At 40.3% G+C, this 22,024-nt stretch overlaps 3 protein-coding genes across 5 annotated transcripts; 1 reads left to right on the forward strand and 2 right to left on the reverse strand.

Moving 5' to 3' along the window:
• The first annotated feature begins 1,275 nt into the window (after nt 1–1,275).
• On the forward strand, nt 1,276–19,237 carry hap1 (huntingtin associated protein 1). 2 transcript variants are annotated; one of them, XM_044346158.1, is made up of 15 exons: nt 1,276–1,690; nt 6,136–6,212; nt 6,465–6,581; nt 6,710–6,804; nt 7,489–7,597; nt 7,858–7,936; nt 8,033–8,163; nt 8,353–8,427; nt 8,696–8,907; nt 12,468–12,686; nt 15,590–15,927; nt 16,095–16,283; nt 16,474–16,576; nt 16,900–16,955; nt 17,487–19,237. In XM_044346158.1, the coding sequence occupies exons 1-14, from the start codon at nt 1,492–1,494 to the stop codon at nt 16,937–16,939; spliced, it is 1,983 nt and encodes a 660-aa protein (XP_044202093.1). In that variant the 5' UTR covers nt 1,276–1,491; the 3' UTR covers nt 16,940–16,955; nt 17,487–19,237. The 2 variants fall into 2 exon arrangements, with proteins under 2 accessions (XP_044202093.1, XP_044202092.1); XM_044346157.1 differs by lacking the exon at nt 16,900–16,955 and having other exon boundaries at nt 1,277–1,690.
• On the reverse strand, nt 9,688–11,576 carry LOC122979022 (clusterin-associated protein 1-like). Its single transcript, XM_044346178.1, has 3 exons — nt 11,448–11,576; nt 10,070–10,843; nt 9,688–9,947 (listed from the first exon to the last, which is right to left on the reverse strand). Exons 1-3 carry the CDS (start codon nt 11,475–11,477, stop codon nt 9,816–9,818), a joined length of 936 nt encoding a protein of 311 aa, XP_044202113.1. The 5' UTR covers nt 11,478–11,576; the 3' UTR covers nt 9,688–9,815.
• On the reverse strand, nt 17,953–21,260 carry LOC122979028 (gastrin/cholecystokinin-like peptide). Of its 2 annotated transcripts, none has more exons than XM_044346184.1 (3): nt 19,965–21,260; nt 19,645–19,884; nt 17,953–19,485 (listed from the first exon to the last, which is right to left on the reverse strand). In XM_044346184.1, exons 1-3 carry the CDS (start codon nt 20,023–20,025, stop codon nt 19,409–19,411), a joined length of 378 nt encoding a protein of 125 aa, XP_044202119.1. In that variant the 5' UTR covers nt 20,026–21,260; the 3' UTR covers nt 17,953–19,408. The 2 variants fall into 2 exon arrangements, with proteins under 2 accessions (XP_044202119.1, XP_044202120.1); XM_044346185.1 differs by having other exon boundaries at nt 19,380–19,502.
• Between the last annotated feature and the right edge of the window lie 764 nt (nt 21,261–22,024).

The raw sequence follows: 22,024 nt of genomic DNA on the forward strand, positions 1-22,024 counted from the left end.
GTGTTTTTTTGTAACAAACTGCCCTTACTGAATATGTATGACATATTGATGACATATTGATGATGTCTTTGTTTGTTATTGTGGACACAGTACTTGAAACATTACTTCCTTATAACCTCTTTCCCTTGCTGCATTTTTAGTCACGCTGTTGTACTACTGACCTTTTAACTTCTAGTGGTTGAACATTTCTCTAGAGGGTGATGTAGTTTCCTCTTAATCCATAAAAGTTTTAATTGCTACTTTAAAACAATTTATTCTGTAAGGACCAACTAATGTTTTCAGAGACGAAGGGCAGGAGGAAATGGGATAGCACAGATGGTGAAAGTTGTGTCTACACTGTCTCTTGCGTGCAGCATTTGACCTGGAACAGTTCGTTTGTGGGTGAAAAATTCATGAGTAGTTTTAATATTTGATTTTAAGAAACTGCTGCGTCTGCGTAGCATCCGCAAGAGCATGGGACGGCCAGAGACAAGACAGTGAGTGTGATTACAGGTGTAGAAAGACTTAAGATATGACAGCACGATAGGGTTGGCTGGAAAATTCATTGGACACTTTTATCTTGATTCAACCTTGATTGAAATGAAAACAAACACTAATAAAAATATCAGTGTTTTCCCTCATAATGTAGCAAAAAAGAATATTCTCCTAGTGTCTGTTGACAAAAGCTGTTTTTTGCAGCAATTTCTTTGATTTTGAAGAATTTTGATTACTTATTCATATAAATATCTTATGTATTACATAAAAGGAATTGTTGTTTATATATAGGGAGAAATATGTTTGAATGGAAGGGGAAATGGGGAAACCCTCTCAAGGCAAATAAACAAAAGATAAGTATTTTTTTCTGGTGGTTTCCTCTGAACAACCCAGACTGTGTTCACTCTGTTTCTTCCATCAGACCCCTGTGAAGTAGGAGTGGCTCTTTCTGCACCAGTATTACGCAGAGCCCTCTCTCCATCACTCTGGTATTACGTATGTGTGGAGAATAAAAGCAGCCCTTGGCATGGGCGGACCCTACCATCTCCCTCATTTCACAGGGGTGAATGGGCTTAATTCAGCATCACTTTAAACTGCATCAGCTTCTGATCCTTAATAGTTTTTCAATTAAAGCCATATAATACTTATGTTTTTATGCTTGGACAAGGTCAATGCGATTATTATCAGCTTTTATGGTTAATAATTTAGCATTTGCTTCCTCCTTCACCCCTCCTCCTCTTTCCCCCCTCTTCTCTTACCCGGTAGTCCAACGTGGCCAGGTGAACGGAGGCAGGCATGACGACAGATGGCCCTTACAGCCTGAGGGATTATATATTAACACCAAGCAGCTCAGATTCTCTTGAACACACAAACACAGGTGTATACGCCCACTCACGTAGGATAGTGGACACTGTTTTTCCTCTACACACAAGCCAGCAGGATGATGCTAGAGGCACTACTGGTGTGTCACAGCACAACGAACAAGCAGTAGAATCAGAAGAAGAAGGGATTTAACCGATGGACAGAGACACGGAGGGTAGTTTTTCACCGGTCACCATGGAGGTGTGGAGCTCCTCTGCATCTGAGGAGGAGGAAGAAGAGAGGAGCACTTCCAGTCTTGTGGATGAAGTAGTGGAGGAAGAGAAGAAATGCCTCAACAGCAATAACAATAATAATAATAACAACAGTGATGGCATTTGCAGGGAGGTGACACAAGGTGAGATAAGTGTACGTGATGAAGTAGAGGATAAGAAAAGGAAGGTGACATGCACAAGGGAATGATCAGCGATCTGCAGAGTGCATGCTTAGAGCAGAGAGTAAGAAGACGTGTAGAGAAAAATGAAATATAATGGAAGGAGTTCAAAGTGTCATTTAATTTTGCTGGCTGGTCTACTTTGTTGTACATTGGATTGTCAGAGTCTCTGTTATCTAAGTGCTTTAATACTTAATAGTGCACAACGTGTACCGCAGAGCGCAGGGTGCAGTGATGTCATAGGTACATCACGCAGATAACAATTCAGGCCATTCAGAAAAATGCTTGTTTTTGTGGTTGTCGTTATAAGACTGCTGGAGTTCATCATGAAGGTGCCTGAAGACTTGTGCAGTTTTGTAAATATATTCAGCTTGAATGTTCCCACTTAGTGCGGTGAAGGTCACTGAGCCTGTGTGTGTGTGTGTGTATGTGTGTGTTTGTATGGCCGTCTACACACGCTGCAGGAGCACAATCAAGCGGTGTGTTTATATAAGCAGTTGTCATTGGCAGCATTGTGATCATAGGTTTTCTTTTGTATCGCTTTTTTATGACTGTTTTCATATGGAGATCAATGCAATAGAATTTCTGAATAGTATCTTAATGCAAGCTTTAGTCATAAGTGAAAAGCTCTTTGTTAACAGCATTTAACAGAAATAAAATTAAGAATGAAGGACTTAACTAAATGCTTTTCTAAAAATGACTGGTTGAATGTTCTCAAACATTTGGAGGTTTGTGGTTCAGTGGAACAAAACCTGCAGGTACATTAACTGTACTCTAGTTTCTACTGCTACTCTAGTTTCTGTCCAGTATTGTTAGTTGTTTTTGATTGTACTGTAATGTTTTGCAGTGACAGTATTGCTACATTTCAATGAATACTTGACAATCTAATCTAGTTACAGTGCTCTAACTGATCAGTGTGATTACAATGAAGGACATGATTGCACATCTAAGATTATAAAGGTCCTTGCACTGATCTCCTGATTTAACAGAGCAGGTAATATGAGCGAGGAGTTTCCTGTATTCCTCCTCTGTGTGGGTCATTCTTTGTCTAAATGGGTATGTGGCTGGTACTTGCACCAAAACTGCGACACGGGCGCCCCTCCAGAAAGACGGGACGTTCTGAACAAATTTCTGGTCTTTCTGTTACACAAGAGGATAAATACACCGGATAAAATTTTCAGCGCACATGTACTTAAGCTGTTTCTGTTGGATTCATTGTTGCTCTGTATTGTGTATAATATGTTTACCTATTAGTGATGGATCTGGTACTGATAATGTTATTAAAATGAATGTTATTAAAAATTCCTTTCTAATTCTTTAGAGTGGAATTAATGTTACTTTAATGTTAACCGCTCTAAGAATATCCCAGCAGATTTATTAAGCTTTATGAGACAATTCAATTCAAACTTTATTTCGGACTCACAAGAGGGTCCATAGAGACAATTTTAGCTCGAGTCAATCTTGTGAAGTCTGCACCTTTACAACAACAGAGATAAACAGAGGATCAAAGTGAATCTTGTTCTCGGAGCTCATCCATGCCTGTCTGATCCCCCCCCCCCCCCCCCCCCCCCCCCCCCACACCATGACAGACGTCATAAGCATACCTATGTCTGCAAGGTAAATCCATAGGCTAGTATTAGGCTAACAGTTTATGGTAGCTGCCTGGATTTAGCTCTAACCAAACCCTAACACCTCTAGCTGGCATAGCCGCATCTCTTACCTTGATCTGTGGCAGTCAGGTCAAGAGGAAATAGATCAGGTATTTTGGCAGATGTACAGTTTAGATGCATGCTGAAAGAAGCATTCATTGAGCAACAATCAAAAATACTTGAGGAACAGAACATGATGCCTTATTCACTAAGAGTTACAAGAGCTTGCTTGTTGTAAATGATACGCAGCAGTGGAAAATGAACACACAGTTGATACAGGCTAATGAAGTGAATTTTTACTTGCTGCACTGATTGAATGAAGATTGATTTGGCTTTTTATTACAGTTGAGTAACTTGTGTGTGTGTGTGTGTGTGTGTGTGTGTGAATATAGATCTGTAGGTCAATGCTCGGGAACAGGACAGTATCTACTGCTGACTTTGCTTTTAGCTTTTTGGCTGCAATCCACTTAAAGCACAATAGGATTTGAGAGAGTTTGAATTATTATGTGATTAACCTTTTGTTCATTTTTAAAATGTATTTTTACAATAACACAATAAGCCTTTAAGTGCTTAAGAACTGAAGATGTAGGTTGCTGTTTTAGAAGATGATAGTTCGTTGTCCCTAATGATTTAAAGTCATGTAGCGATTGTAAAGAATCAGAGAGCGAGATCTTGTTATCAGAAAGTGAAATGTCGACACTCTTTTTGATCAGGCTGAATAAAGAGTACATCTATTATAACCATATATAGGTTTTAAGCAGAGTAATGAACAAAATGAATCCATGTGATTATCACATTTGGCTGTAATGAAGTCAGGAATTTGCAAAAAAGAAATAAAATCTATTTAAGGAGAGTGTATTTGTGCAGTCATCAGAATGAATGAGATCCACTGTATGTGTGACCTATATTTGGGAGACAGAGTTGGCCAGATTCATCCATCTATCAAATTCATTTGCCCTGCTGCCTTGCTGCAATGTCCTTGAGAGAAACCTGCCAGCGGACCTGTTATGTAGCCAACAGTGAGCTCTAAAATTAAATTTCCCAGCAGAGTTTAATAATGACCAACATCATTTTTCTGTTTGGCTTTCTTGAACTCAAACTGTTCCTACTTTATTTTCTGTAATCCATTTCTGCATTTATTGCGCAGTAGATCTGCCTACTTCGCTAAGTGAAGATGAAACGTGACCTCTACTGTAAATCACCTCAGTGTGGTATATGCCTTATTTATGTTATATAATTCATGGGCAGCTATACTTTACAGTACATAAGTTCACCCCCCAGTTAGCTTCTTTCCATTAGGCTGATTAGATACTGATACAGCTACCCAATCACTGCGTTTCCAAGCCAAATTCAAGGATCTCAATCTAATTACTTTGCTGTATGGCAACTATCCATCTCTTTAGTCCAGCTAAGCTTTCTATCCAAGTAAGATTACTCAACAGATTTTAGTCTAGAGGTATGCAGTGTCATTCAGACTTGCGCTAGTCCAGGCAAATTCTGTACAGCCTTAAATGGAAATGAATCAGATGTTCATAGATGGTATCCATCTTAAGTCAACAGGTTGTGCTCCAAAAGCATGAACCTACAATTTGATGCAGTGTTGCAAGAAAGAATACAAAATTAAAACACAATGTTATACTTAATGGTTATTGTTTATAAGTTATTGGTTGATTTATGATGAAATTCAGATAATTAAGAAATAACAAATGATCATTACTTTTCCATTTCCGTTTGTCTCATGCGCAGTACATTAATGGTTTTAATTAAGTTCCTGTCCACGTCAGTAACAGATCGATCCAAACTGAGGACATGACTAATCTTTTACACATCATCACCCTTATTGACTTTGAAGTGGACATAAACAAGCCATCGTACAGGGTGTAAACAGAGTTTCAGGTCAATAGTCAGTCACTGTTATCCCCTCCATGCTGTACGTGTCCTGCTGTTGTGAACACTCCTTCAGTTTAATCCTAGCAGTCTCTCCCATTGAGCTATATTGGTATCCAGGAGAACGAGGTCTTTATTGGTGTCTTATCTGGGCTAAAAAGGATCAAGCTAAGAGGATCAATACGTGGCTGACCACATGGAGATGTTGTGGCTCTGGAAACTTAAAGGAGAAACAAGCTCCATTCAAGACATTGATGATTCTTATAAAGAACAATGTTGTCAGTGTGAGAGTCTAGTTTTTTTGTTGGTACAGGTTCTTATTAAATGATAAAAAGTTCTCGGACGCAGCCTTTCTTACTTTCATTTTTTAACATGATTATGTAATTAATAAAAAGTAATCCAGTTTGGATACTCATTACAGATAATCCATTTTCAACAGATAAGTACATCCAGAAATGCAACAATATCTCTAGAGACGTTTAACAGAAAATCTAAAGATAAAGACATTATAGTACTGGACAAGTGATTTGATTTCCAAGTGAGTTTTGGAAAGTGCAGTTTAAGAAATTATAGCACTGATTGCTCAAGAACAGCGATGTAACCAAACTTTATTTAAGATGATATGAAGGAAAACCCTATTTTATCAGTATAAAATGAACTCTTCTAATCATTTTCTGTAGTAGTGATGCTGGTTGGAACAGGGATAGACGGAGGGATCGGTCCAAATCAAAAAAATCTTCCCCATTTACTTGTCATTGTTGTTCACCACTCATCATAGAAATACTGCAAGGCTGTGTACAATATTCTTACTGTACCATCTAAAGCCCCGTCTCTTCCTCCATTCATGAAATCCCTCTCTCCCTCCTCCCTCAGTGCTGTGCTCAGACAGAGTGGGCCAGGTCACCAAGACGTATCATGACATAAAGGCAGTCACCCACCTGCTGGAGGAGGTAAGAGAGAGACACACAGCAGATGAACAGGATTAAAGAGGATTAAACTCATCCGCCTCACTGACCATCACTGTTTGTCACCATTTTTAGCTCTGTTGTTTTTATCAGAAAATACAATTAAAATGTCTCTGCAATTGTGAGTTCATCGCTAAAACTTTGATTGTGTATCCTCTAATTTTTGAAATAGAAATGTAAATATTCTTTATCCATACAGGTTGTATAAATTTGGTATTATTTTGTGTTACTTTGCAGAAAGAGCGGGATCTTGAGTTAGCAGCGCGGATCGGTCAATCTCTCCTGAAGCAAAACCAAGAACTAACAGCGCGGAATGAAATGCTGGATGAACAGCTTGAAATTGCAAAGGAGGAGGTATAAACAAACCCCATAATGCACTCTGATGAAAACAAATATGAAATATATCATCTGTTTGTGCTACAGTATCAATATTGGAGCTTTAACCGTCTGCTGAGCTCAAGTGATCGTGGCTTATTTTCCAGATCGCTCAACTTCGTCATGAGCTCACTATGAGAGACGACCTCCTCCAGTTTTATGCAAGCACTGAGGAGATAGAGAACGCCGAGTCACACTCACCGTGAGTATAACACACAAACATATATACATATACATACAGGTTGAAGAATTATACAATTGGAATTATTTTGCTCCATGAAGTCATGTAGTATTTAGTTTGTTTTAATAGAGACAGTAGATTTCTGATTTTGGTCTATATGGACATCTTTTAAAATAATGCTACTTCCTGCTTGTTGCTTGTTGCTACTTACTGCTTGATGTAAACAGAAAATACTTCTCCTTTGAAAACACCTCTTACCTCATAATAAAAAGTACAATACTTTTTGATATGTACACAGTTCAACTTGGATATTTCACCAAAAAAAAGTTTCAATATTTGCTCAATAAAACCTTTGAAAGCAACAGCCTAGAGTTGCATGATCTACTTTTGTCATTTTTACTACAATGAAACACAGAATGCTATCACAAAATAATTAAAAGACAGCCTTTCTTTAAGACACAATGCTGTAGATATTAAGTGATATAGTGGATATCCTGTAAATACGTAGTATTGACAACAGCTTAGTTTATTTTAGTTAGTTAGTTTATTCGCTAAAGAGTATTTGTATTTTTAGTAAACACTAGAGTTGATTCATGATTACATACAGTATATTTTAAGCTTGTGCATATTTCCCTAAAAATATTTTTTCCGATAGTGAAAAAAGAGAGTTATCTAATGCTGACACATTTTCTTTTCTTGTCGTAGAATAAAAAGGAATGAATCATGCAGTTCTCTCAGCAACTTTGTCCACTACGACTTCCTGCAGCAGAAACTAAAAGGTTTAGAGGAGGAGAACCGCAAACTGCGATCAGAGGTACAGTATGCAACGCTTCACAGTTCTCACACTGAGTGAAATAAAAGGAAGGCTGCTCATAGTCTTGTGTACATTAAGACAAAATAAGACAATTGAAAAATGTTGTTTTCATTGTTAATGGTTACATCTGTGCCTTCATTTGATATGTGCAATACAGTGTCTTTAACATATAGTAGAAAAATGTGATCCATCTCAATTCTTAACCTACTCTCGCATGAAATTTTGAGATTTGAGTTGTGACATTAAAGTTCTTTCTGCAGGCCAACGATCTCACAACAGAGACGACGAACTACGAAGAGCAAGAACAGGAGCTGATGATGGTGTGTGTGGAAGAGCTCTGTAAGTGTTCCAGTCTCGCTTCAATACATAAGAACACTGTAATGCGTAGACTAGACACTCAGTTACAAATGTATTAATGGAACTTGTGTGTTTCAGCATCTGTCAATAAACAGGTAGTCGACCTGTCAGAGGAGCTGGCGCGGAAGGTAGAGGACTCTGTCCGACAGCAGGAGGAGATCAGCTCACTGCTCGCTCAGATTGTTGACCTGCAGGCCCGCTGCAAAGGGGTGAGACACACACACACACACACACACACAAATTCAAGAGTCAAGATGCTCTTAAGAAGCGTACATAAAACAGTTGCTATGTCATAGATCACAGTAAATACATACCTTTGCTTTCAGATGCTTCCATTTGATCTACAAACGTCAAATCACAGTAACACTATCTTAACTTCCTCCTCTCTGTCCCTCCAGCTCACCCATGAGAATGAGGAGCTGAACCAACACCTGAGTGCCTCCCGTGAGAGCCAGATTAAACTGAAATCCGAGGCAAGACTTTTTCACTTACTTTGGCAAAACATGCTCGTCCTTTCACATTCTTTCTCGGGCTCAGTTTTGTTTTGTCTTATTGAACAGCTTCAATAAAAACACGTTTCTGTGTCAAGTCTGAAACATGCAAGTAAACGTTTACAAAGTCAGCCGACCTGTTTTCATGGAATGTTATTGCGGGCAATTACCAAAACCACAATGTTGTGGTTGTGTACAATGTGTTCTTCATGTACTACAGTTTGACAGATTTCTCTCCCCCTATCTGCAGCTCAAGGACCTGCAGGACAAGTACTCGGAGTGTGAGGACATGCTGCACGAGGCCCGAGAGGACATTAAAAACCTGCGAAATAAGAGCCTGCCTAACAGCACAGTGCAGCGGTACACTGCACTGGCCTCTGTCCTTCCCATGGACTGTCTGGCAGCGGAGATAGAAGGCACCTTCCGCAAAGGCCTGGACACACCGGCTCCCTCAGAGTATAAGTGAGTGAATGTTACTATTTTATAACTGTACTTGTTCACAGGCAGGTCTCAAAGTGTTGTTTGATCCCCTTTTCTGTTTATAGATTTGTCTGTTCACACTGTAAATGTAATGGGAGTGGATTTGATTATGTGTGCCTTCTCATGCGTAGAACAATTCCTATAATTAGATAAAGTTCAGGACTCATGTGACTGGAGAGCCATAAATTCAGCACCGGGAAATTTACTTTACGTGAGTCATTAAGGCTAATTTGATGCTTAAATCCCCCTCACTGTGAAAAATTGTCACGGCTGGAATGTATTGTAATTGCTGTAAATTCAAGCTGACTGCAGCTGCTCTTCTGCAAAGGAGCAATCAAGAAACTTTTTACAGCCTTTTGAGGCCTACAGGGGATGAGTGTTTGACTTCACTGGAGGTGAAATATCACTTTAATCCAAACCAATTTACTTTGGTTCATTCAAGCCATCACGCAGGGGCCGTCTGGAACGTATTACTGCCCTACAGTGAATTATGAAATTTACAGACGGTATAACTGATTATTTAAAGGAAATAAATCTGAAAAATCACATTGGGTTTGGTTGACGTGTGGTAAAATATTGCGCCCCTGAAGTCAGTATATAAAATGAGTAACAACATTTTTTTTGATAAGAAACAAAAAATATTTTTAAATGCTTCAAAATACGGAGAATACATTCAAGTATCTTCTTAAGTGATCTTAAGAGAAGGTGTGAGAGAACCAGAAGGAGGTCAAAGCTTCAAAAACACTGAAAAACAGTAATTCATCATAGCCAAGTATAATTTTAATATTTTTTGTCAGGCTACAGATTGAGCCACTGTGAAGGAAAGAAGAGGGAAAGGAAGGAGTGTAGCATGTGTGAATGATGCTCTATTGCTGCCCGGCTGGAGCCAGTCAAGCATCATCATCGCTGTCCTCGCTGTCCTCGCTGTCCTCGCTGTCCTCGCTGTCCTCGCTGTCGCTATCAGCTGCCTTCTTCTTTCTTTGGAAACTGAATAGCCTTTTCATCTTTTTTGAGACTGGCTCCTAGAAAAAAAGACAAGACAATTCAGAGTGTATTTCAATCAGGCTATCAGAGGATAATTCTGAACAAGTTGTCTTTTCTGCAGAGCAAAGTGATCAGCATGAATGAAAGTGAAAGTGTCTACCTTCTCGCTCTCCTCCCTCTTAGCATGCTCCTTCCTGAGCACCAACTCCAGGGCCTCACATTTTATCTTCCACTGTCTCTCACTCTGCTCATGCGCGTCGTCCTTCTCGTGCATTTGGATCGCAGTCTGCAACATTTCGTTCATGAGATCCAGCCTTTCCCTCAGGAGCCCGGTGATCATCTTTTCCTTTATCATTATCTCCTCTCGCTGCATCCGGCACTTCTCATGGATTTCTTTAAGTTCAGTGGTTATTTGTATCTCTTTAAGGCTCCACTGGTTGTCCAACTCTGCCTTGACTACATTCACGATGTTCTCATAGTCAGTTTGGAGCTGTTTGTAGTCTTTCTCCCAGAAAGATTGGACTATATTGATAATCTCCCTTTGGCGATGGAGTCTCTCTTGAAGAGCTTCTATTTCCTTTTGGCTCTCTCTGATCTTCTCATTCTTCCTGTTAATCTGCTCTTTGTCGGCCTCAGCGGCATCCAAAGCCTCCTCCAACCTGTTGATCTCATTTCTAGCTTTGTTGTATTTTGTCTCAAATATCTTATGTATGCAACTGTTGTCATGCATTAGTTTCCCCTTTTGCTTTACCCAACTGATCTCCATGCGCTTGAATTCCTCAACCTGTTTCCCCAGATTAAAATTTATGGAGGACAGCTTCTGGTTGGTTTTCTTAGCTGACTGTAGGGCTTGTCGAAGCGCAGACACTTCACTGTCTGAATCACGCGCCCTGCGTTGTCTGGTAGCTTGTCTGCGCTGCTCTCTCTTATATGCCTAAAAGACACAAGTAACCATGTAGTGTTTAGCTAAAAACACAATCACACAGGCATATACATATTTAACATTCAGTATGTTGTCAAAGAAAACTGTAACAGCTACTTCCATTAAAGATTAATCAATCAATTATTGGGCAATATTTTTTTTTCATACAGAAATTGAAGGAAGAGTCCATCCAAGCAGGAGTTGCAATACTAAATTGTTCTGTACTTTAACTGACTGAGATGCTGCCCAGTTTAAAATTTCTTCACTGAGCTTATTTTTTTTAGTTTAAATGAATAAAAAACATTTATTTCATGCAAACAAATATAAATTGCAGTGGGAAGTGCAATGATTTGAACTAAGATAAATCTGGTCTTTCCCACAGGATCGGTTGTTTACTTTATGTTACAATGTAAAATTCCACTTTTAGTCATTGTGTCAGCGACAGCAACAGGAAAAGAGTAATCGCCTCTCTCATGTGTCAGTCTGACAAACCCTACTCCATCAATGAAATCAATCCTCTATTTATTGTATGTTCCATCAAAACATATCAAGGTTAGGCTTTCGTTTTGTTTTTGTAGTTTTCCTAAAAGTTTATCTTGGTGAAATAAAATCTTACCATGTTTCTTTTCTTGGATCTGCCCTCCATGTGGACACAGATGTGGTAATGGTAGCGTAGAGTATGAGGAAGTGACTCCACTGTAGCATAAAGTGTATTTTAAATGAAAACAAATGTTTGTCAGATCAGGCTGTGAGTCTGTTTGTTTATGTTTGTAATTTAATGCCGAGGAACAGTTCATTCTAGAGTTGATCTTCAAGGTTCATTCTTGACTTGTGAAACAAAGTTTTTGAACAAACAATCTCACCACAAGGTCCATTTAGTAACTCTTACAGGGGCTTTCAATCATATTACATGATACTCATCTGCAGGTGAAGTTTGCTCTGATGATTGTTTCACATTAGAGATTTCTTTATTTGTGTTTTTGTCTTTGCTGTTTTCACTTATTTAAAGTTATGGGGCTCAATAGAAAGAAAACGTGATGTCACAAACTTCAGTGCACCAATCAAAATTTAGCTACATTTGAATCAAGATTTGATGACAGTTACTGGGAAGGTTGTCTACGTTGCCAGGCGACTGTCAATCAAATTTAATATAAGCACACTCACACAATCCTGATGAAGCAGAATACTTCAGCTTTTTAGCTTTTGAGTGTTAAATAATATTTTTTGATTATAATAAGAAATGAATAATAATTACTGATGTTGTTTTTCAACAGACAAACTGTAAACTGTCCCAATAAACAAATACAATCAAAGTTTTCAAAGGCTTTAAAGTGCCACAAAGTTACAGATTTTCTTCTCCTGCACTGTTGGATAAACATGCCTGCAAGAAACAATGAATCAAAAACATAAACTCATTTCTTAAATTGTCTTATTCAAAATCACATGTGAATTTAATCTGATGGACTCAATCTACATTATGTCCATTCAGTTTGAGGGAGCAGCATTAGGGATTATATGGTGAATAAACCATTTTCCAGAAGTGTCATACTCATGGTCTATGGCTAAGAGATGAGAGCCTTATATTGTGTGAGTTAATGTTCTCTGATAGCCACTCATACCCTGTTTCTCCCGGCAGGAACCACCCGTGGCGTGTGTTTGAAACCGTGAAGGTAGTCAACAAGGTTGGGAGGCTGCGGTCTCGGTGCCACTCCCCGGGGCTTCCAGGCTCCAGCCCGGGGTCCATCCGCTCCAGTTGTACCAGCACCCCTCGAACCAGCTACTATGGCTCCGATAATCTCAGCCTTACTCTGGAGGACAAGCCCAGCTCCAACCATCCTCAGAAAGAAGACAACAGGTGTGTTGGAGTGTACGCGCACACTGTGTTTATGATGAACAGGATATTTGCGCTGCATGTGTATTTCTGTTTGGACGTAGATATTTCTCAGAAATGTTAAATGCAGTAATCTCTTTTTATTGTGATTTATGATTTTTAACATTATTTGGCCATGTGAACCGTGTTGTTCCTAGTGCCTAAATTACATTAGTCCAGCCTGATAACATGACATATACTGTGTATTATATGTTGTTTCTGTATTGCATGTATGAGCGAAATTATTCCTTTCCAAAATGTCAATTTTGCAGCTGCACAATTATCGAATATCAAATAAAAAATCCTGGTCTATGTGGGATCATAACACACGTCGTCACAGTAATAACACCTATGAGTGGATCCTCCTCAAAACAAGTTGCTTTCTGAGGGTTGTTCACGTTATCAATACTTATTTTACCCAGACCACTGTATTCAAAAGTGTGTACATCACTCGCACCCCTGTGGGTGAATAATATGTGTATTTAGAATGTATCACACTCAAGTCTTTTACAACAAACCTTTTAAGTTGCTCTCAATTTCAAAAATGCTGAATCCCAGAAAGATGGGTTTCTTCTGTCCCAGTCCTGAAACAATCCACTGCAACAGGAATTCAGACAGACTGTCTGGGAGCCTGTGGTGTTTGTTGTCTCTGCTACAAAACACCAAAGTGTTTGTTTCACTCTTCGAGGTAAGAGGCTCCACGGCTTCTGCTGCCACTTTACCTCTCTTAGGGAGCATTATTATGTCTTCTTGTCAATACGATCATGTACTGCTGGTGGAAAGTCGTCAATCGGTTCCGGAATCTGATTTCACCTGTGTGTGGATTGAACTAAGAGCATTGACAAGATAAGTTAACACAATATCTCAACATTTCATCAGTACATTCCTCTGTGACAGGGATCTGTCTTTTAGCTGCTCCAACACCTGTGTTCATTGGTCTGCCAAATAGGATTTCAAAAGGACTGAGATTATGTGTGCGTGCTCTCATCTGTGTTAACACCAGGGGGAGAGCCTTCGTCCAGCTCAGTCCTGTATCAGCACATTTGGTCAGTCAGTCTTTCAGAGTGCCATTTTCTCTCTCTGCTGCCCCTCCACCATTATCTTTTTCACTGTAAATATTCACTTGAGATGTGTCACATGGTACAATTATTCCTGCTTTCAGGAGAGGGCCAAACACTGGCGTCATACCTTCTGTTGCTTCTGGCTTTAGTGGACATTGATCTTTACATGGTGTGGATTCTGATTTAGGTACAGTTTCAATTGGTTGCACTTGTTTAATTAGACCAACATCATATTTACTTTTAGCTCAGAGAGTTGTAGGAATATCTGTCAGCTCTTGGGAGTCGGCTGTTAGCTGAACCATTGTTGTTGCTGTTTTCTTGCACATGCCTTCATACTTCATATTGTGTAAACTTGTCTGCAGTCACAAGCAAAATATCCAATCTTTCCACAGATGAAACATTCTCTGCCAGTTTAGTCTTTTCCTCTGCCCGTGCCCCATCTCACCCATAGCCTCGTCCCCTGCCACGGCCATGGGTGTGACTTTGTCCTTTGTACGTTGTCATCACCCCTCGTGACTGGCCTTGGAACATGTCCAGCTGCGCCATCTGGAGCTTTGCTGCTGTGTCTTCACTCTGCTTGATCTTTTTCTTTTTATTCTCTCCGTATCTTATGTCAGCATGTGCAGCGTATCTTTCAACAGCTGCCAATCTTCCCGTGTCACAATCAATACAATGTCTCTTTACTTCAGACTGTATCTCCAGAAGAAGTCCTTGGACCGCTCGCTGTTTACATCATAAACTTTGGCCAGACACACCAGACAATCTGCTACTGTTTCATTCGGTTCTTGTTTGCAGGCTGTGATTTTCTTTACATCCGTTTGTGGCGTGAACCTAGCCTCTACTCGTCTGAGCAGTCCATCGACATGGCCCTGGTAATTTGCGTGGTCGGGTCTCAGGTCAGCTGGTGGCCAATCTCTCTGCACAGCACCCCATTTGAGTTTCAGCTGCCACTGCAATAAGCGCTGGATTTCTCCAGTAGTGGGACAATGTTGTTCGATAATTTGGCAGAGAACCTGTGTATATGCAGCTCCTCCAGCTTCTATTGTTCTTCACCCACTCGTAGCATGTCTCTGTGCGTCCGTGGTCCGCTGGCCCGTCTGTGCGTCTGTGAGAAGGAGGGAAAAAAACTGCTGCTGCAGCTCCTCTGTGTCTGAGTCTGCTATGAGCACTGTCTTTGATTTTTTTTTTAAAAAAAGGGGATGCTGGTGTGGTGTTACATTACATGTTTTTTTTATTGAATTGCTGAAATTTTATTCATCCACCACAATTAGACACTCTGACAATGTAGTTAAATCATAAAACACAAAAATCAGTGTAAAAAAAGACTTTCCCAGTGACCATGGGATGGAGAACAATTAAACAACGGACTGATGAAACAGTGCCACTGATTAATAACTATTTCTAATTATATTTGAATGTCCTTTTGTAATGTGTTTCTTTGCCACTTTGTCTTAATGCCTTTTAATGTTTTATCTAAAGCACTTTGAATTGCCTTGTTGTTGAAATGTGTTCATACAGATAGACTTGCCCAACCAGACTGTGTTGCCCACTATCTAGTTAGTTTTCATAGGGCTCTAGACACACTATATTATTATGGTCCGCTGTCACAAACAACAGCCACAATAATTTCACTGAATGTGAAAAAAGCAATAACATTTTTGAATGGTGCCTTTTGAATAAGTATGGATTGAATTTAACCCAGAACACAATATTCAGGGTGTCTTACTGCTCTCAAATGTAAAAATGGGTCAGATTTGACTCTGAACAGTATGTAAGAGCTAAACAGCATCACAATTATTAAAACATTGTCACGTCTTCTCTCTGCAGTGTCAGCGGGCCAAAGCGTCTGGGCCAGCCAGGGACACCAGGAGGCCAGGACCTCGAAGCTGCCTTGCGCAACCTATCAGCCCGCCAGCAGAACCACTCCTCTGAGCGGCCTTTTTTTGACGTGGAGCGTGAGCGTAAACTCCGTGCCTTGGCAGCAAACTGTGAGGAGGGTGAGGGCTCCAGTGGCTTCCTGACACCGAATGACAGCCTCGTCTCCAGCCCGGCAGCATCAACAGGCACCAACTACTCCAACGGCAGCTCACGGCACTCCTGTGGCTCCTCGGGAGGATCCAGGTCCTACCTGCCAGACCGCCTGCAGATCGTCAAACCTCTGGAAGGTAGAAGGTTCAGCTTTATACTGTGTCTTATCAATTTGTTGGAGTCTATTCAAGCTTCTGTAAATTTATTTTTTTTAATTATTTGTGTTATTTCTAACAGTATATATAAAATTAAGCTGCACTGTGCATTCTTAAACCTCATTTCCCTCTGACTCTCTCTCCGTCAGGCTCGGTGACTCTGCACCAGTGGCAGCAGCTGGCTAAACCAAACCTGGGAGGAATCCTGCATCCACGTCCTGGTGTCCTAACTAAAGACTTCAGGGAGCTGGAGGTGGACATACAGCATGTCTACAGCCTCAACGACCTGGAGGAGGATGAACCTGACCTGTCGCTGCTCTCTGGAGCACATGGCATGGGTAGGACACATGTTGCCTCCGCTACCTCTGTCAATCTTATTAACTTCATTAAATACCTTCTAAAATCCTCTTTAAATACCTCCTCAACTGTAGTTTCCAGCTTCATTGGCTCCTTATAGTGTCTCATTTGATGCGAGTATTTTCCCTCATGCGTAGTTTAACGTGACTTTCTCCCTCCATGACCTCACAGTCTCTTCATCCGGTCCCAACCTCCCTCAGACCTCTCCCACACATACCATTACCACCAGCCAAGTCCTCCAACCCTCCCTTCTCATCCCCCCCTTCTCCGCTAGGTAAGAATACACATACTGTAAACATGCAATCTTAACAATGTCAGTGTATTTCTGAGCGTGTTCTGTTGTCTTGGTGTATTTTTCACAGCCCTGACCAAGTGAGTTCACTTGTAAGAAGTTAAATTTGGCATGAATTTGATTTTGTATTGTTTTTTGTTTTTTTTTTAGTTGCAGTAAACTCTGACCAACTATTCAGTGTTCATTAACCAGCAACTTTTTTTGCAGCGTCACATCATTCAACAAGTGTTGAGAGTTCGGATTTCTGCTCTTCCTTCCTGCTGCTTTCTTCTCTCTTTACAAATCTCTGCTCTTTACCTCCACAGTGGCAAAAAACGTCTGTCCAGGCTCTTTCACCAACTCTAGAAGATCTCGGGGCAAAGTAAGAGTCAGGGGTTGCGGATAAACTGCTAACGCTCGATTGATCTCTTCTCAAATATTAACGACAGGGGCACAGTACCATGTTTGTTTAACTAAAAAAAAACATCAACTGAAGAAGCAATGTTACAAATTAGCCATGACCTAATCGGAGTTCGTTAGAGCTACTTAATTGGCAAATCATGTACTGTGATTCTGTTAAATGTACATCCTTCACCACCTACTAATGCTTTACTGAATGCTGTTGGGCTGTTACATTCTCTCATATTTCAGTGTTTTTTGCCCTTTCTAGATTTTTCATCACAGCAAACCACCAGATCCTGTTTCATCAGTGCCGCCACACTAACATCATGTTTATCCATCTTACAGCAATGCTAGAAAGAAACTAACAATGAATGAACTGAAACTGCTCACACCGTCTTGTGTTTTTTAGTTGTGAATGAACTTATGCATGTTTGTTCAACAAGCTCAGTTTTACTCACCAGTTGTGTATTATTTTTAATTTTTAATATTGATTATTCCTTTCCGTTGGCAGCCTTCACTCTTTCGGCGTGTCATCTTGTCGGAACTGTGAGCACGTGAGCGCTTCGCCCCCATCCCACCAGCAGCACTTTGGCCTTGGAGGCTGGACCCCCATCACCGCAACCACCGACACCGTAAACGTAGCCACTTCATCACTGGGACTCCTGCAGCTGCTGCGAGAGCACGGCATCTCAGCCTCCACTCATCCTCACCACAACCTGCACCGAACCCACAGTACGAAACCTTCATGCTCCGCAGCGAACGAGAGCAGCGGAGGCTCACGGAAGGACAAAGAGGGCAGAAGGAACATTTTCAGCTTGAACTTGGTGGGGAAGCTTCAGAGTCTCGGGCTGTACAGAGTGGCAGCCTGGGGGATGAGGGGTCGTGATGGCACGGTCAGACATCCTCCGAAGGTTTGACGCAGGCTGATCCACCTCGTACTCCCCTCTCATTCACCGTAGTGACTTTTGCATCAAGCCATGTGATTCCCACTGTGCAGTTCAGGGCCCCGAGCACTGGTGTCTTGAAAACAAAAGCCACAGAATGTGCTAGAGCCATAATTTGAGTTGTAGTTTATTGTACAGTACTATTCTCTTCTGTTGTCGTGTGCGTGAGTGTGCGTGTGTGTGTGTGTGTGTGTGTGTGTGTGTGTGTGTGTGAGAGTGTGAGAGAGAGAGAGACATCTTCATCTCAGGAGAATCACCTGATCACCTGTTTGTTTAATAGCAACGTGCAGAAACTGCTTCCTTTTACACAAAAAAAGAAAGATTATGAAGGAAAAAAAAACAACCTTTTTATACTGTGTTTTGTGGATTGTCATTTTACATGTTTATCCCTGCCTCTGGTTTTAAAAAACCTCATCTCTTGTCATTTTTTAGTTGAACATCATCACTTATGTACAGTATGTAAAACAAGTTGTCATTTGAGGAAAGTTAAAAGAAGAGTACATGCATTAAATTATTGTTAGTTGAAACTACAAACCAAACCAATGTTGTCACACTGAAGAACATTCAAATGCACTAAAATACACTCTGGTCTTCCTGCTTATTAGCTGCTATATTGAAAAAAAAGCATGTTATATATAAGATTGTCAAATATAATGAATTCAAACTTGAGGAATAACTAGATTAAGAAGCACTGCGATGACATCGGCCCCAAATTGGGACAGATGATACACTGAACTTAATAATGTCGACATTCTTTAGCTGCCTGCCTGCCCTACATCGCCTGCTTTCACATTAACAAATGTTAAAATTTCTGACTTTGTGGACTTTATCCTGAACAAAACCTCACAAAGAAACAATTCAGGTGCGCTGCATCAAAGACAGCGAATGAGATTTTTAGAAGCAATATGTGTATTTTACACGTTGACTAGAAATCTTGTACAAATCTGCTGTATTTCACATCATCAGGAATTTTGAAAACTGCTGGGATGTAAACGAAATCGCGTTGGGCATTGAAAAGCTGAAGGCAGTGTTTATTTAAAGTAGAGTGGACATAATTATTTAAACAGCATGTTTCTGTGAAAATCTTTCTGAACAATCAGATGTAGCAAAAAGGCATAGGATACTGTGGAATAAAAAGGGAAGAAATCATAAACACAGGTTATGATAATCAACCAAACCACTGTTTCTCTGCACTACTGTTTGCTCTGTTCTGTGTTAGCATCACAGCTGTATATATATATATATATATATATATATATATATGTCAGTCTGTGTATAAATTGTACCACCTGTGAATAAAACTTTGCATTTCCATCCAGTACAGTTTTGTATGTTTGTAAGAACGCAGCAATGAAACCAACAGATATGATTATTCTGCTAAGTTGTTTATTTATAAAGTTGCAGGGGATTTAAAACATTGACTGTACATAAAATCTGAACAAAAAGCAGTAAGTGTGAGCTCTCTGGCTGTTGCGGCAACTGATGTGTATCATTCTGCATCCCGGCGTCCGAAGTCCACCCAGCCCTGGTAATCCCGATCTGACATGCACCCAGAGTTCATCATCTCTGTGAACAAACCATTCCTACATGAACCACACACAAGCATTCAGTAAACAGACCTGAGAATCTCTTGGACCTCAGCCCGTTTTTTTTATCTAAATGACTCGAGCAAAACAAAACGCATCAATCAGTCATGATGGTTCACACCCAAAACCCACATCATACCTGAAATTGCTTGCATTATTTGTTTCGTCATGATCTCTCGTTCGTCCCCAGACAGGTGTGCCCGTCTCTCCATCGGTGCAGAGCGAGTCTGAGGCACCTGTCTGCTAGCCGAGTCTCTCGCTTTCTCCCCCCTGGCTAGAAGCTGCTGTAATACTTTACTCTCTTTAGCCTCTCCAGCTGCACTAGATAGAAGCAGCGCAGCCACCAGTGCAAACACCACAATCCTGTTCCCTGGCATGTCTGTACAGAAGAAGAACAAAAGGTTTATATTCGCTGAATGTGACAAAACAATTCTGCTCAAAACTCCTAAAAGAACTTACTGTAGGTGTGAAGACAGGTGCACAGCAAAATCCAAGCAGTGTGATGCTCCTGGTGCCACATCCACCCTTTTTTATACCACAAGTTGTGTGTGCAAGCGATTCGGCCTAAAATCAGACCGATAACAGTGAGCTTTGGATTGATTGGGAAACAGATGCATTGGGAGGATGTGCGTAAAGGAAATGATGGACCACTACATCCACAAACCCATTATTATGCTTCTCACTTACCTGGAAAGGCCCTTTTTTGCACTGCAATAACAGTAAAACAAGTCAATGTATTTACATTAGAAATCCAATACTCCTTAAGAGCCTTCTTTAAACCAATACAGGGGATGTGATGTAACTGGCTGGAAACTTGGTCTTGAAAGGCTGAAAAAAGGTGTTTTCAGGTTTTCAGCTGGCTTCCTCACACCAGAAATGTTAACTATGAGCGACAGTTATTAACAACCTATTAGTTATTAACACATTTCCTTGTAGTGTTGTATCCACTTCCCTTCATTTCAATACTATGTGGGATATTAGACAACACATTTGTTTTACTCCTGTGTTAAGAAAGTAGTGCTTGATGGTGATAAATTACAATTTAATGATTGAGTGGAGGTGATGTGCCAGATGACGTCCATGCTACCCTTTCAGTAACAGCATGGTTGACATTAGGACTGTTTACATACTGTATAGATTTTCTACAACACCATGTGGCCCAGTTATTGTGTGTCCAGTGTCCTCTGACAGCCTGCGCAGGCTTCTAGTAGAGCAAAACACCTGATCATGACCTGAGTGAGCGATACAATTTGATTTATACAGTAATTAAACATGACAGCAAACACAATGGAAAGCAGAGAACACTCGTTGTGTTCTGCAAACAAAGATGTTCTGATTGGTGATCAAGACTATACAGAAAACCAACAACTTAATGGAATGTTACTTGCACGACTTCAGACATTATTTCTTTTAATCCTGCAGTGAGACGATAGTCACACCTCTAAAGGCTGACTGCACGCACCTATCAGTGAAATCTGATCGTCTCAGGTAGCACACACTGTGGAAAGCTTGTTCCTTCAACCCGACCTGTTGCCCGGGTCAGATTTACACACACACCCTCTTTACCAGGGATGGTGCAGCAGACGCCCATCGCTCCTATTCTAATTTTATTCCCACTTGCATTGTGTTTTCACAGACGTGTCCTCTCAGCTATGTGTCAACTTTAGAGAACTTTCTACTCTTAAACTGCAGGACTTGTAACGCAGGTTACGAGTGAAGTCTTTACTTACAGAATGGATAAACTCATGCAGGCTTTGATATTTAACATATAGTAATGGTGTCAGTAAATCCACTGAAATGTTGAACTGTATGTTATTTTCACACACAACAAAATTCTAATCATCAGTGCTGCTGTAGCTGTTTATCTGACATCTTTTAGGTGCTTATTGTGTCCCAAAAGCAAAATGTTTTGACTGATATTTTATTAATCTCAGCTCTGAAAATGCACAAAATACCACTTTTACATCTTGTTCTATTGGGGGAAAAAAGCGTTCAAACCAGAAGGACAGAAAAAAATGTAATAAAAGCCACTTATTGACATTGATGTAAACAAACAAACTAATATTAAATCAAAATATTGATAACAACAATATACAACACATTGCTAGATTCTATCTTCACCTTTACACAAAAACGAACAGATACAATAATGAACATTTCTATTTTGAAGCATCCTAGGGATTATAATACTGAATTCGATTTTTAATTCACAGCAAGTGTGTACATTGGAGAACTTAGTAAAGTAAAGTTGTGGCATTCAAAGTGTTATCTGTCACTTTCCCCTGATGGATGTTTTCCACAGAAGACTGGTCAGATGCAGGTGAGATGGTTTTAAGATCTTGCGTCATTCACTACAGGATGTTTTATTCTGACTGCATCTTAGATAAGCTTCCAAAGATGGTGTGATAATGTTTGTGCGTGTGTGCATGTGCGTGTGTGTGTTGGGGTGGGGTGGGGTACTGCTGAGTTCACTAATGTTTAACTAGACATACTTCTTAAATGATCTGTTATGAAAATAT

This window comes from Thunnus albacares, chromosome 3 (assembly GCF_914725855.1).
Source record: "Thunnus albacares chromosome 3, fThuAlb1.1, whole genome shotgun sequence".
Lineage (NCBI taxonomy): Eukaryota > Metazoa > Chordata > Actinopteri > Scombriformes > Scombridae > Thunnus > Thunnus albacares.

Bases quoted from the DNA above. Each gene is read 5' to 3' on its own strand.
- hap1 (XM_044346157.1), top strand. From the start codon at position 1,492: ATGGACAGAGACACGGAGGGTAGTTTTTCACCGGTCACCATGGAGGTG. The intron at 6,582-6,709 runs GTATAAACAAAC...CTTATTTTCCAG, and splicing joins TTGAAATTGCAAAGGAGGAG to ATCGCTCAACTTCGTCATGA. The intron at 8,908-12,467 runs GTGAGTGAATGT...TTCTCCCGGCAG, and splicing joins CCGGCTCCCTCAGAGTATAA to GAACCACCCGTGGCGTGTGT.
- LOC122979028 (XM_044346184.1), bottom strand. From the start codon at position 20,025: ATGTGGCACCAGGAGCATCACACTGCTTGGATTTTGCTGTGCACCTGT. The intron at 19,885-19,964 runs GTAAGTTCTTTT...TCTTCTGTACAG, and splicing joins CACCTGTCTTCACACCTACA to ACATGCCAGGGAACAGGATT. The intron at 19,486-19,644 runs GTATGATGTGGG...GTTTGTTCACAG, and splicing joins AATAATGCAAGCAATTTCAG to AGATGATGAACTCTGGGTGC.
- LOC122979022 (XM_044346178.1), bottom strand. From the start codon at position 11,477: ATGGAGGGCAGATCCAAGAAAAGAAACATG. The intron at 10,844-11,447 runs GTAAGATTTTAT...TGTGTCTTTTAG, and splicing joins GATCCAAGAAAAGAAACATG to GCATATAAGAGAGAGCAGCG. The intron at 9,948-10,069 runs GTAGACACTTTC...CTTTTTTTCTAG, and splicing joins AGAGGGAGGAGAGCGAGAAG to GAGCCAGTCTCAAAAAAGAT.